This window comes from Arachis duranensis, chromosome 3, assembly GCF_000817695.3.
Source record: "Arachis duranensis cultivar V14167 chromosome 3, aradu.V14167.gnm2.J7QH, whole genome shotgun sequence".
Lineage (NCBI taxonomy): Eukaryota > Viridiplantae > Streptophyta > Magnoliopsida > Fabales > Fabaceae > Arachis > Arachis duranensis.
Genome location: NC_029774.3, coordinates 12,869,981 through 12,885,303, shown reverse-complemented (window position 1 = coordinate 12,885,303; position 15,323 = coordinate 12,869,981). Strand labels below are relative to the sequence as shown.

Genomic DNA, 15,323 nt, shown 5'->3' with positions numbered 1-15,323 from the left:
AGTTGATAGTTGAAAATCATTAGATGATATTTAGTTAAACTTGTCAAATCATCTAACTATTTTAAATATCAACTTCATATGAAAATTAACTGTATGTAAGTTTTTATTTATAATAATAGAATAATAAAATAAATATAAATTAATTAATAAAGTATTAAAATTTAAAAATGATAATTATTTTTATAAAAATAAAATAAAAGTATTTATAATAAAAAATAATTAAATTTTATATAATTATTTAATTATACCGGATTAACCGGTTCGACCAGTGACCCACCGGTTGAACTCGTAACCCAGTGACCCAGTAACCTCACCGGTTCGGTTTTAACAACTATGCCCCACAATATGTTCGTGACGGAGACATCAACAGACTAAATGCAATATGGCGAGATAATACTCAATTTAGTCCCTAAACTTACACGCGAGTCTCAATTTAGTCCTTAAAGTTTCAATTGCCTCTATTTAGTTCTCGAAGTTTATAAACGTGTCTCATATTAGTCCCTGAGACCATTTTTAGTATAAAAACATTAATAGAGCGCTGTTGTAGACTATCACATGTCACGTTAAAACTTGTAAAATGATACAGTTTTGGTTTTGACATTTAAATAGCTCAAAAATGGCATCGTATTACTTATTTTGTTAGGTAGAATTTTAATAAATATCATTTAAGATGTTGTTTTTGGGTTATTTGAGTACCAAAATCAAAACGACATCATTTTACAAAGCTTAGTGTGGCATCCGGCTATCACGACAGTGTTCCGTTAACGTTTGTATGAACAAAATTTGTTTCAAGAACTAACATGAGTTATGTTCACAAAGTTTGGGGACTAAATAGAAGCAATTGAAACTTCAGGTACTAAATTGAGACTCGCATGTAAGTTTAAGGACCAAATTGAGTATTATCTCGCAATATGGCACATAGCTGGAGTTTTAGATCTTGAGGAATTTTTTTCCTCTTTTATTTTCAGTAAATAATTAGTTTAGATGTTTAAAATTTATTAATTTAGTTAATGCACTAGGTATTTTGAGTAGGGTAAGTTAAAAGTTCTATATTAACTTAGTTATAATATGTTTTAATAATTTTTATAGTTAATTTTAACTTAAGCTAAATAAATAAAATAGCTAAACATAAATTAATATATTAGTTAAATTAAATAAATATATTATTTAAATAAAATATTTGTTCGATCAAAATTTTTTGCTAAAACTTATTATTAGATTAAAGTCATCTAAAATATTATCAGGTTAAAATTGTGCAACATGAATAATTTATTTTTTTAAATCTTGCTTGATTGTCCTTTCTTTATTTAATACTATGAACATTAGCAATAAAAATTATATTTGTATGAAATATAATATTTTATTAACGATATTTATTTACTCGATTTACAATATTTAATAATTATTAAACATAATTAATGGTTCAGACGAGATTCATATGCAAGAGTAAATATTGCGACTATTATAAAGACATCGGTTGCTGTTACCAGACTTGCCACGCCATATGACCTTGGGTTTCCTCTGCCGGACAGTCTATTACCTTATATCAAAGAAGCAGAATTTGAGCATGCAATAGAGTTAAAAAATTTTATGTTTGACAATTTTTTTATCTCTGCATTTATTGAGCAATGGAGGCCTGAGACCCACAGCTTCCACCTTCCATAGGGTGAAATCAGCATTACGCTTCAAGATGTTGCCTACCACCTTGGTTTATGCACTGAGAACGAGCCGATTGGGGTTGTATCAGAGACTTCCAGCAATACCATGGACACCCCACGTGAGAGTAGGTTGCGGATTTACTTCGCGTCAGGCCGCCACCACAGCCAGGGGGGAACAGGTCTTCGATCTGAGGATGACCTGGCTAAGAAGCAGGGTTTCACATATTTCAACTGAGACACATCCACATACACTCCGTAAGTACGCCAGGTGCTACTTGATGATGCTTATTAGGATTTTTTTTACGAACAAGTCTTCTACACTTGTTTCTTTGTGATGGCTGTTATTGCTGGTGGATTTTCTCCATTGAAGTCAGTTGTCTTGAGGGTCTGCATTGCTGGCACATCTGTACCACTCACTCTGTATCACTACTTGGCATGATGTGACTGACATTGCGGATTGCATGCCGCTTGTTGTCTCCTGGATCTACCATAAGTTGCCATCATTTTATCCGGTGGGATATAACGTCATTAGATTCCCACTTGTAGTTAGGTATGTACTTATTGTTATTACTTTTTAATTTAACAACTTATACATAGTGGGCACGATTTAATTATTGTAATTAACTAATTTCTGTTGTTAATTTTTTTATTGTGTGTAGGTTAGCAGAACTAGGGCAACAAAGTCGAGATCACCACGATGGCAGGATCCAGACTTTACGTCATCGGATCGATGGCCTCACCTTTGATCAGGTACGACATGTTTTATTTTCTACTTTATTTCATGCAATGATGAGTCGTTCCTAATTATTGTATAATGCAATTTGCCTAACTTCGATGGACACCATATGAGGATTTTCAGTTACATCAGATTGCGCCTGACTGGCTTACTAGTGATGGAAAAATTTATACATGGAGGGCTGTTGTCCCCCTCGTCTGCTTTCACTTTATAGAATTTTATCATATTGACAGAGTGAAGAGGCATTTCGGGGGGTAGCAGCACAGGTCAACAGATTCGGTGAATGTCGATGAGTTTTTGTTTAAGACGACGAGGGGAGATGATGCCTGGTGACCCGATGTGCATTGTGACTGGTACGACTTGTTTAGGGGACGTTACTAGGTACACCACTTGGTGACTGATGCACCACTATTTCATGGTACATTTTGTGCTTAATTTGGGTAGTTTTTAGCCACTTTTTCCACATTTATCCAATGAAATAGCACGGTTTCATGATTGTCTCTTATTTTGTGCTTAATAGTGAAAACATACTTTTTAGGCCTTTAATTGTTAATTTTGATTCACCTTTGATTCCACTAGATGCCTTGATGTGTTTGTTAGTGATTTCAGGATGGAGAGGCTAGGAATTGATCAAAGGAATGAAGAAGAAAAGCATGCAAGTGGAGAAATCATAGGAAACCAAGGATTTGGGATGCTGAGATCACGCGCAAGCGCAGAAAACGCGCACGTGTGGAAGCAAAAGTGCCAAGCGACGCGTATGCGTGACCCACACGTATGCGTCGATGTTCGCACGTGACCTCATTAAAGTTAATCCGCCGGGGGCGATTTCTGAGCTTCCCAGACCCAAATCCAACTCACTTCTGATGCTATTAAACTGAAGGATTAGAAGGGGATCAACACATTTTTACCAATTAGTCATAGTTTAGTTTGAGAAGTAGTTTAGAGTTAGTTTCTAGAGAGAGAAGCTCTCTCTTCTCTCTAGGATTAGGATTAGGTTTAGATCTATATCTACTTCTTTTACTTCTTCTTTTTTGCTTTGATTTTCCTCTTTCATCTTTAATTGCTCTCTTGTGGTTGTAGCATTCTACTTCTCTTGTAATTCTTTTGTATTGTTAGTTGTAGTTTATGAATTCTTTTATAGATCTACATTTTCTTTCAATGCAATTTATTATTTTCATGTCCTTTGATGCTTGCTTTAGCTTTCTATTGTTGATCTCTTGTCTTGATTAGTTGTAGTTTCTTTAATTCTTGCAATTCATGATGTTTACTTTTATTGCCTTCTATGTGTTTGTTGAAATGCTTCTTTTAGTTATGAGTTAGAATTCTCTCCTCTTGACTTAGGTTGAGTAATTAGTGACTCTTGATGTTATCTAATGCTTTTGTTGATTGATAATTAGAAGTTGCTAATTAATTTGAATTCCACTAAAGCTAGTCTTTCCTTAGGAGTTGACTAGGACTTGAGGAATCAAATTGATTTATCCACTTGACTTTTCTTCATAGTTAGAGGCTGACTAAGTGGGAGCAATAGACAATTGATATCACAATTGAGGAGGATAATGAGGATAGGACTTCTAGTTCCCAAACCTTGCCAAGAGTTTTCTTAGTTTTTATTTTAATTCTTGCAATTTACTTTTCATATCTCTTATTCAAAACCCCAAAATATACAACTCATAACCAATAGCAAGAACACTTTCCTGCAATTCCTTTGAGAGACGACCCGAGGTTTAAATACTTCGGTTATTATTTTTAAGGGTTTGTATTTGTGACAAACAAATTTTTGCATGAAAGGATTATTTGTTGGTTTAGAAGCTATACTTGCAACGAGGATCTATTTGTGAAATTCTAAACCGTCAAGAATTCGCTCATCAGTGACCATCAATGGCCACCCTGATCCTCGTCCGACGCAGGAGTACCTCACATGGTGACAGCAGGCATGCAGAGTTATATTTCTATTCGGGGAGGACATCCTTGCCTACCACCTTGTTCTGATGCGACGTCAAAGATTTATGACTCTCGTAGTAGTTACTTGTGGCTCAGTAAGAAGTTTGGTTGGGAGGAACAGGGGAATTGACTTTGGCTTTGGCGTCACCTTTTTCCAGAAAAATATAAATTCTTGGCTTGGCTTTGTCTTAGGGATGCTCTGTCCACTACTGCTTGTCGTTTCAGGAGGAGTATCTCGTCGACGGACAGCTGTTCATGATGTTTTTCTGGTCAGAAATAGGTTTTTCAATGTATTCGAGATTGTCTGAAAGCTCAGCTAGTTTGGCAAGCTTTTAAGATTTCTGGTCAACCTCTGGATTTAGCGAACTGGTTCTTACTTCATAGCAAAGAGCATCCTTTTAGATTCTTTTCTGGTCTATGATGGATTTGACATTCTAGAAATAATGAGATCTTTCATCCACACGAGTCTTGCCCCCCTAAATAAAGTGACTAGTATGGTTTTGTCTTTAGAAAAAGAGCTTTGGAATGTTTTTGAGTTGTAACAAGTTTTTATCCCCTCTACCATTAGTTGCTCATGAATTTTCTCTTCGGTGGGTACTTTTAAGATTAATTATAATGCAAGTTATTCTGGTACTGGTGATTATGTTAGTTTTGTCTGTGTTAGTAGAGCTTGGAATAGAAGTTGGTAATGAAACTATTTGGGAACGATTGAGAGTCATAATATTTTGCAAGAAGAGTTGTTTGCTATTCGAAGAGAATATTTTTTAGTTTGGGACTTGGGGCAAAGAGATGTTATTTGTAAAATAGATTGTGTGAATGCATTTACTCTTGTCAATAATTTTTAGGATAACTCTGATTTTGTTGATCTTATGGTGTTAAAATTCAGGGACATCATGTTTTGGAAATGGCGTGTTGACTTCAGGTTAATCTTGAGAGATGCAAATAAAGTGGCGAACATCATGGCAAAGACGGCAATGAGAAGTTGAGAACTCATACTCACCAAATGGAACTTCCGTTGTTTTGGAAGGAGTTTGAGAATAGCATTTAGTGGGACTGTCCTATTTTTTAAGCAGTTCTTTTTTCTTCGTTTTCTCTTTTTTATTAGTTCTTTTGTTACTTTTCAGTCAAAAAAAAGTTTTCAAAATGAATTAAATTAATAAAATTTAAAAATGTAAAGTTAATACGTATATAAATAGGGAGATAAAGTCTCAGACAATATACACACAAGATTAATATAAAATACCTCTATATATGAATCATCTCAGTTATATTAAAAAAAAAAAAAAAAATTTTCACCTAATTTTTCTAAAAAATAAGTCTACCTCAAAAATCCTGTAAGACTTACTTTTACAGATAATTAATAAATTTTTTGTAATTTTAATTCCTAGCATTTCTAAGCGTAATTTCACCTTGTAATAAAACATTAGTTGTTCTTTTATTTTCACAACACACCATTAAAAGAATGTATAGGTTCCTGAATACATATCATACATTTATATTTTCTATTCTTTTAATTGTGTATGAACATTTCATTTGTGATTTTTTTTTTTGGGTACCCGTTGACATATGGTTTATGAATCTTAGATAATCTGAGAACTAAAATAAATTACTATTGAAAAATTCATGGTTCATGTGATATTACATGTCTTATGTAATAATAAATTTATGTCATCTAATTTTCACTTTTTTAAATATTAAAAATAATAAAAAAATAAATTAATACTCTCAATTGTCATTTTTTTAATAGAAAAGTATAAGAATCTAACTTTTAGTTAGCCAATAAAATAAATATCTTCTCCAATTTTTGACAATTGCTTGAAGAACAAAACACTCTTTTATAATTTGAAAATTTTTAATGGGTCCTAACAATTTAAATTACTTTAAGGTTATAGTAGGCTTAAAGAAGGGGGTTGAATCTATGCATTTCTTTTAGTTGCTGTTATGATCTTTTAAAACAAACTTTTAATTCTGATTCTGTTTGTATTCAGTAGCAAAAATTTATGAGACAATTTATTTTTATCTCATAAAAATCAGAAAACAGAACACAGCAGAGAAGAGAAAAGCTAACACCAGCATGTATCCTGGTTCGATTGCCTTGTGCTATGCAATCTACGTCCAGTCTCCTCCACAACAATGGAGGAATTTCCACTATAGTTAAAAGTATTACATATGCCAATTCCATATAATTGACCCATCCTTTCACACTCAAGTTCTAACCTAACTTGACATTGGCTATGCTAATACCTAACTTTTCACTCTTAGTGCTGACCCAACTAAGAAAAGGATACCTCACAGGTACAAGATACAAGACATAGACATACCTAAAAAAATCTGAAAACAACTCTAGACTTTTCTCTCAAGTGTATCACTCAACCTTTTTCCACTCATGGCTTTTACTTGAGCTCTCTCAATATGTCTTTTCACACAAGAAAATACAGAAAGATAAACATAGAAAAGTACATTACAATCTGTAAAAACATGAAAGAGATTGACTTCATCAACAGCCTCTTTGCTATGTGCTAAACCAGATTTGTAAACCTCAGATTCAGTTCTTCAGTATTGGCTGAATGCTTCTTTGAAAGAAAGCATTATCCAAGTAGAGGAACTTCTTTGCAAAACACAACTCACCAAACTCTGGTTTTCTCTCCTTGGTTTTGAATGAGCAGAAAATCTTCTTTTATCTCCTTGCATGTTGCTTGGTTGCTCTTCCTAGGTCAACTTCTTGAGTCTTGAGTTTCACCAACCCACTGTCTCACTTTTTTCCATTAATCCTCACAATAGAAACTTTGCTTCTGACTTCTCCATCTTGACCGAAAGTCATAAAACAACAACCACAAAAGTCTTCCAATGGTAAACCGAATCTGAGCCATTGAGAAACTACTTAGTCCCCTAGAATCACTTGTGACCGTAGATACACAGCAGTGAGGAACAGAAATCTTCTTTTTCATATAGCTCAAAACGGAGTGGCAGAGAGTTGAAGATGAAAAGAAGAAAGTGTGTTGCATGTATAAGGAAATGGGTTACCTTTTAGCTTCTTATCTTTTCTTGATATAATTTGAAATAATTGATTAGACCTTACCTTTCTTTGTTTAACCTTCTATTTCCTTCTTCTTTCATGACTAGCTTTGGAACTAAGCTCTCTTTCTTATTTTTTCTGAGTTCTGTAATTTGACTAAGACAGAGAAAAAGAAAGACGTTGCTTTGGAAGTGAGATCAAGTTGGAGGGATTTGAAATCAACTTGGGTTTGGATCGGATATCCATTAAGCAGCCCGTTTGGCCCATCTGTCTTCTTTCTTTGTTTTTCTTTTGGGCTTTTATTACTTTATACTCCGCCAGCCTTGTATCTTGATTCCATTCAGTTTAGGCTGCTTGCTTTTATTTTGGTTTTGGTCTGCATCAATAAATAATTAGCAACATATACTAATTAATATTAATTATTTATTTTACCCAAAAATAATATTTGTCATCACTAATTAATTTAGTTAATTTCTTAACTCAACACGATTCCTGTAAACAGTAAACTACTGATATATTAGGAGTCATTTAGTCCAGTAACAGGGACCACTTAGTTTAGTAGCAAGTAGCAACCAATCATTTAGATGGTTAGAGACTAATTAAAAATTTTTCAATTGTGGAGGAACACTTTGTGTTTTGAGTAAATGATCATAAATCGAAAATGACATATACTCTAGTGAATATTAGATAGTTGTTTTTAATTCTAACTTTTTTATTCTTTGGAGAATTTAAGATTTATAATTTAAGACTTAAGATTAAGAATTTATAATTTAAGATACAGTATTTAGAAAAAATAAAATAATTCTAAAAAGTTTGTTAATATTGATAAAAAAATATTAGCTCCTTAATATTATTTTTTCTAACTTATGATATTTTTGTGCTTAAATTTTTTATATATGAATAATTTTAGTGTAAAATACGAGGACATTTAATCAGGTTAAATTTTTATATTATTATAGTAATAATATAAAATATTATTGACGTTTTGTTATAAAAATATTTTTAATTATTAAAAAATGTTATTGATGTTTTATAAAAAATATTATTTTAATTATGGAAAGCAAAATGTCATTGATATTTTAACAAAACATCTTATAAAGATTCACAGCCACCTATAATACACAGTATGGATATTTTTGGAGAATTCTCACCCAAAAATTCAATCAATTAATAAGAGCGCTATACACCACCAAATAATTCTATACGTATTTTATTTATATTATAAACAAAATAAAAGTCTTACACACCACATATATAAACGTAATATGCTCATATTATTTTGTATCTTATTATAGTGTAAACAAAATATGTATAATATTAATTTGTTTATCTGTAAATAAAATATGATATAAGATACATTTTAATAAAAATGTTACAAATTATTTATTTTAATAAATAAAATTCATGCAATTATTACTTTTTAGTTTATCACGTATCTTCCAAATACATCATTTTATTTTAATATAAATTGCAAACCTCGAAGGTGCCGTAATGTGTGGCTTGTGACAAGCTGGATATAGGGTTTTAGTATTACACTACTTTATGACGACGCCGATGATAATACTCCTAATACAATGTCCGTACTTTTCGCTACACCGATGCTATTATTAACATGAATAATAAATTTACTGATACATCAAAATTAAACTAAAAAATTTACTAAATCATATACAATAAGGCCTTATCCTGTCAATATCAAACGTACCAATTAAATATATCATTATCCTTTCGGTTTATAAATTATGATCATATACATTTACTTCGAAGTTATAACAGATATAAGGAGCTTAGGGGGTGATAGGTGGTGTTATGGTGCATCAAAGTGAATAATTGCAATGATACGTTATTGAATCTTTAATCATTTGATTACAAGGTACATTAATATATTATGAATCATACAAACTCAAAGGTGCCTTAGAGACACAATATTCACCTTTGACAGTGCATGCATATGACAATAAAAAACGTGTGCCTCTCCAAATTTTGATTCTTAGCTACCAAGAAACGTTAATTTCCACAAACAAGTGTAATAAAAAAGGTACAATGAGGTAGCTTTCATGTCAAGAAAATTCAACATTTGAAAATCCAAGTTGAATATTTGGGATCAAAACTCAATTGTAGTAGCGCGAACCAGTGTCGTAGACTCGCCCTCCTGGAAATTGGCTTCTAGTCTCAAATCCTTGATCTCTGGAGCCACCGAGAAACCGAGCCCTCTCTCTGTAAGGAATGAAGTGTTCCGCAGAATATCCTCGCTGTGCTTCTCCGCCAGCAGCTGAAGCATTAACAGTATTGTAACCACCCTGAGGGTCTCTAGAAGCCATGGCGCTGCTGGGGTATGGATCCCTTATGTTCTGTTGGTACTTCTGTTGTCTCGCATGCGATTCCCTTTGAAGAAATTCGGCTCTCCGACTAGCATGAAGGGCCCGGAGTGCGGCCAGTTTTTCCTCGTACTGTGTATTGATTGCATTTATTTTCTGAAAATTAAGAATGCGGGGAACTTTGTTAAAGCTCAACAGAATTTAGAGAAACATGGCATTAATTCAGCCATGCTAAACAATTTGCAAGAAATACCGATTCAAGTTTCACATAATAAGTATTTCTTAAATTACTTATTCAACAAATAAAATCATTTCAGTCATGCTGCCACTGCGTGCTTTTAATATCCAGTCTCAACATGATCGCATTTATTTCATTAGCAATTCAAAGCATAGGAGGTTCAGGCGGCAGCAATAGACTTGGTGCCGGAAATAGTTGACAGATGAACGTAACTCAGATTTTAAGAAAATGATAATAATGATGCTGTTCATAAACAAACATTGCACAGTCCAATGATATCAAAATGGATAACAGTCACAGAGTGAAGATACAATATCAAGATCCAACAGTACCCAAAAGGTTAGTTAATACTGTATTAAGTGTATAAGTTTATATAAATCCAGTTTTTGCAGAATCACTCTAAGTTCAGGGTATTAAATAAACAGACTGCCAAAGGCTGTGCAGAACTAGCCAAAACAAAATGTTTTTATTCTGGAATTTCAATTTTTTATTATGAATTTTTAAATATTTTTGTATAATTGAGAACAAAGAAATGTGGGATGCAATCAGTAGACGAGTGAGATGGGAAAAGCTCGTTGCCTATAGATAGCATCCATATGGTTATCTGGTCGCTTCCCAATCAAATCAAACCCGCCATATTCCCCTTAAAAGCAGTTCCTCATTTTATGTAGAAGCACAGAAAAGGGTGCCATGTTCATCAGAAAATAAAATAAGCAGGTAAGCTTTCTCTGTGAACACCGAGACTCCAACAAGTAAACATGCTTTTCCCGTGCAAAATAAAATCAATGCAGAAACCCCAAACCTTGAACTAAGGGAAGCCCGATGCACAAGCATCCCACGTTAACACAGGATCCGGGAAAGGGCTGCACCCAAAGGGAGTAATATAGACAACCTAATCTAATAATTACTCATCAGTGGCTGCTTCCCAAACCTTGAACTAATAAATAAAATAAAATAAAAACAATAGAAAAGCATAGAGAAAGATGGAGGGAAAGGGGCTCATATCAAGTGTAATTATAATGGATCTGTCATAGTGGGGAAAAGCTCAATTCACAATAGAAAGAGGATTGGTAAAGGATTTAGTGGAGGAGGAGGAAGAGGAAGAAGACAACAACAGAACAAGAGATGCCAAAGCCTAAACCCCCTTTTGGGGAAAAGGAGGCTTGGGCGGCACCTTCGCGTTCTGAGGTGGTGGTTCCCTCGTTCAAATGGAATTGAGAATTCCCCACTCGAGCCCTCTCTCTTTCTAATCACAGCCCCAACTCGCACCTCCTTCAGTCTCAACCACACTGCTGGAAGCTTTTTTTCCCCTTCCACATAATTACATTATGACTTCAGTGAAGGACACTAAACTTTTATAGATTTAATAAAGAACACAGTTGCACAAAAACATGTGTAATATGACCTCTAACAAAGCTAGAGTATTCAAATCTCTGACAGGTAAACATGTATTTTGTCAGTTAGATTGTCAAGTTAAAGCAAGGCAGGTTTTTAAAATGAACATTAGGAATATGTTGGAAACAAGAGAATATCCCATCAGACCTTTCTCATATCTAATACATCAAAGAATATCTCTATCTTTTAGGATCGGTTTTGATATCTACTATTATTTTATGATTATTTTCATACATTTTGATATTAGTGCTTCTCTCTTGTAACACATCACAACATAATCATCAGAGTTCTTGTCACAATATTCCAGTCTTTCCTTCTCTCCTTCCTTCTTCCCTATCTAAAAACCCCATAGTTTCAAAGAATAAGTTTCATATATAAGAATACAATTTGATAGTAATATAGTATATTTTGAAGACTTGAACATAATAATTTGATAGTAATATAGTATGTAAGTTGAACATAATGTCAATAATATTATTCATGAATTTATTATCATTAGTTTATAAACTTTATACTACTATAAATACTCACTAAGCACTTTAGACTCCAAACGGCAAACTATGTTTCACCCCTTTTCACAGTGCCAAAAGTCCTAGTGGATTCTGGATTCATTCTATCAAGAGTGCACCATGATGATGAAGTAATACGGTAAGAAAATGGAAGAAAACAAGAGAAAGGTTACACTAACCTCTCTGTGGCGAGCATGTTCTGCATCTTCGGCATCATTCAGTTCTTTGGCTAGTTTAATAATGTCATCATGAAAACTCTGTTCAAGACCTTCAAAACTCCGAGATAAATGATTTCCTTCATATCCAACATCCATATCCTTTTCATGAGCCTGGGATCGGGAATCATTGTTGCTCTGGTTCTGCAAAGCCAACTTAGGATCAGGTCTCTGCCCTTGAAAATAGGACCTTGAAGCATCACCCCCTTGACCTACACTAGAAGGATGTAATGGTTCCCCTAAGATCAGCAGTTTGAAAACCATAACCATTATATAAATCGAAAGCCATTGCCATGTGTGTTTACAAACTGTGACAATTTTTGCTCAAGAAGACTACCATTGTAACAAACTTATAAGCTAAACCAGTGGTTTTACTAAAACTGTATTAACCAGTAACGGCTCTTCTAATATGTTTACCAAAACAGGCAATTTTTCTAGTTAGAAGTAACACGTCAACTTGAACCCAACCTATACTTCAGAAATTTGTAATCCAATTACTGAGTTTATCTATCTCTATTACGAACAGAGAGAAGAGAAGAGTTCTCTCTCATCTTTACTTTCCTTTCCAAAAATTATTTAGAAAAATTTATATCAATTTTTACTTTTTGTTTATATATATTTGTAAAGCATGTAGTATTATATTAAAATAGCATAACCAAATTGTTCCAGATAACTACACAATGTCACAATATATTATTATCTTTGAATCTTTTTATATATATTATTAATATCATCGTTGTCATCATCATCTAATACTAATATGATTTCTCCCATTCCCCCAACCCCCTGCCCCCAAACAAAAAAAGCGCCAAAAAATAAATAAATAAATAAAAATCAACGCATTTTGTGATAAGTAGTTATGTACCAAAAAATAGTGTCATAATATGTTATATTTTCTCCTAGTTGTTATCATGTCCATTACATGAAAAAGCAACATCTATATCATACAAACTTGGCTCCTTTTATGGCTGTGTTGTAGGTCTTACTTTTTCTAGTGAAACCAATCAAACCACCCCTATGAAGCAAACTTCTTACTTTGAGATGACGAATATTTGACTATTCGAAACAATTCATGATTCATGACAAAAATATCGTATATATTAACCTTGGCAAAGGAAAAAGATAGGGATCTCAATAACTAGCCATACTTTGATAATTTACTAATGGGTTCACTAAAAGATTTAGCTATCAATACTTTGTAACCATGAAGCAGTTAAAACATTACATATTTGTGTCCACAAGAAGAACTTCCTAAGTTTGCAATATAGAATTCTTTTCAATCCAAATGCAACACTTAACTGCGTTAACAAAGGAGAGAATATGCATGTGAATAAAGAAGCTAAAATGGTGGTAAATAGATCTTGCCTTCATTATACATTCGAGAAGCCATTGAATTTGACATCTTTGATTCATCCACTTCCCATCTCCACTGACCCTCAGGCTTAGAATTTGCATAAGGATTCTCTCGCTCGGGCGTAAAGGCCTCTAGCCGTCCCTCAAAATCATCAGGCTTGGTTTCCATCCTTTGACCACCACCCACATGATGATGCATCTGAGCAGCAACATAAGTATTGGCAGACGGATCACCATATCGCCCCCCTTGCCGCCTCATCATTAACCAACACCTATGTACACAACCTACAACACACCAAAGCCACAAAAATCAATCACTTAAATAACCTCATATCCAACACTGCAAAGTGCAATCATATGAATAAAGCTATGCAATTATTTAGTTTTAAAAGAATGACAAAAAAAAATGGTGTAAGCATTTCTTACACTACGGTTAGATGGATCAGATTGACACCATAGTGCCCATTAAACGAAATAAGGATTTGATTTCTGTTACAGTATCAAGCAATATAAATTCAAGAAAAGTGCTAAACCATGCTAAATAACAGCTCACTGTTGTGACAAAAGTTCTGCAAGCTGCAATTTTGATGGGACGCGATAAAGTTGGATTTAAAAAATCTTTAAAAAATATAAAGAATCAATCGTTGAATGGAGAACACAGGACTAGAACACCCGCAGTATATATATATATCATCAAGATTAGCGTACCGAATCAAAAGAGTGACCTGAAAAACAAGTGAAGCGTAGGTGAAGAAATGAGAGCCAACTGAAACCCTAAAAAAACCCTAATCACGATGGAGGAAGGAACCGAGGAAGAAGGCACGAAGCCGTTTTTATCGTTGCTAATGCGATTTTATTTTAGTTTCTAAAAAATAAAATTATAATAAGATGCACTAATAAGTGGGAGTAGTAGTATTTTATCTTTTTAAGTTAGGGGTGGAATTCGAATAATCGAATCCAGTCACTTCTATAAGTGAATATGAAAAAACTATTATATTATTTGAGTTACAATTTATTAGTAAATAAAAATAATAGTATATTCAATTTTTAAATTACTAGTTAAATTAATAAATTTTGTTATAATTAAATAATTATATAAGATTTTATTTAATTTTTTTACAATAAGTGTTTTTAAATCTTTTAAGTTAAATTAATTATTATTTTAAAATTTTAATAATTTATTAATTAGTTTACATTTATTATATTTTAAATATTTTTTAAAATATTAAATAATTATAGAAAAAATATATTATAATTAATAAATAATATTTTGGCCTTTAATATTGATTTTTAAAATGGTGTATAATATAATAATATGATTAATTTAAAAGAAATAAATATAAAATTAAAAAATTAGATAAACATTAAACAAGTTAATAGAAAGAGATAAATACTAAATCAGTATCCGAAAGATTTTGACGCTCGCAAAATGGTACTTAATTTTTGCTATTAACAAAATAGTCCCTAAAAGATTTTAAAATTTGACAAGCGTGTTCCTGAGGTTATCGGAGCAAATTTCCGGCATGCACAATGCTGACATGGCCACCGTATTTTAGTGACCTAGCAAACTACCCCCAAACCCTAATCCCTTCCTCCCCAACGCAGACTCTCCTTCCATCTCCCTCCCCATCGCAGCCTTCTCCCTTCCCTCTTCCTCCCCACTGCAGCCCCTCCCCAACGCACACTCCCCCTCCCTCTCCCTTCCCTAATGCAGACTCTCCCTTCCCTCCCTCAACACCACCACAACTTCCACAAGTACCTAAAACCCGGTGTGTTAACCCTTTCCGTCGCACTTCTCCTCCTTCCTCTCCGTTGCATACGTCGCAGGACACCGCTGCCACTCAGCCTCAGGCCAACGCTGCTGCTTCCGCTGATGGTTTCCATTCTTCGTTGGCAGGATCAACGGACCTTGCTGTCCAATTAAAAACGTTGCTTCGTTTCTGA

At 33.5% G+C, this 15,323-nt stretch overlaps 2 protein-coding genes across 3 annotated transcripts; one reads left to right on the top strand and one right to left on the bottom strand.

The window, feature by feature from the left end:
• Positions 1-9,174: 9,174 nt before the first annotated feature.
• Positions 9,175-14,245, bottom strand: LOC107477666 (uncharacterized). 2 transcript variants are annotated; one of them, XM_016097718.3, is made up of 4 exons: positions 14,088-14,245; positions 13,392-13,664; positions 11,991-12,238; positions 9,175-9,825 (listed from the first exon to the last, which is right to left on the bottom strand). In XM_016097718.3, exons 2-4 carry the CDS (start codon positions 13,639-13,641, stop codon positions 9,463-9,465), a joined length of 861 nt encoding a protein of 286 aa, XP_015953204.1. In that variant the 5' UTR covers positions 13,642-13,664; positions 14,088-14,245; the 3' UTR covers positions 9,175-9,462. The 2 variants fall into 2 exon arrangements, with proteins under 2 accessions (XP_015953204.1, XP_052115672.1); XM_052259712.1 differs by having other exon boundaries at positions 14,105-14,245.
• A 664-nt stretch (positions 14,246-14,909) lies between these two features.
• On the top strand, positions 14,910-15,323 carry LOC127745444 (protein TRACHEARY ELEMENT DIFFERENTIATION-RELATED 7A-like). Its single transcript, XM_052258155.1, has one exon. It carries the CDS (start codon positions 14,910-14,912, stop codon positions 15,321-15,323), a length of 414 nt encoding a protein of 137 aa, XP_052114115.1.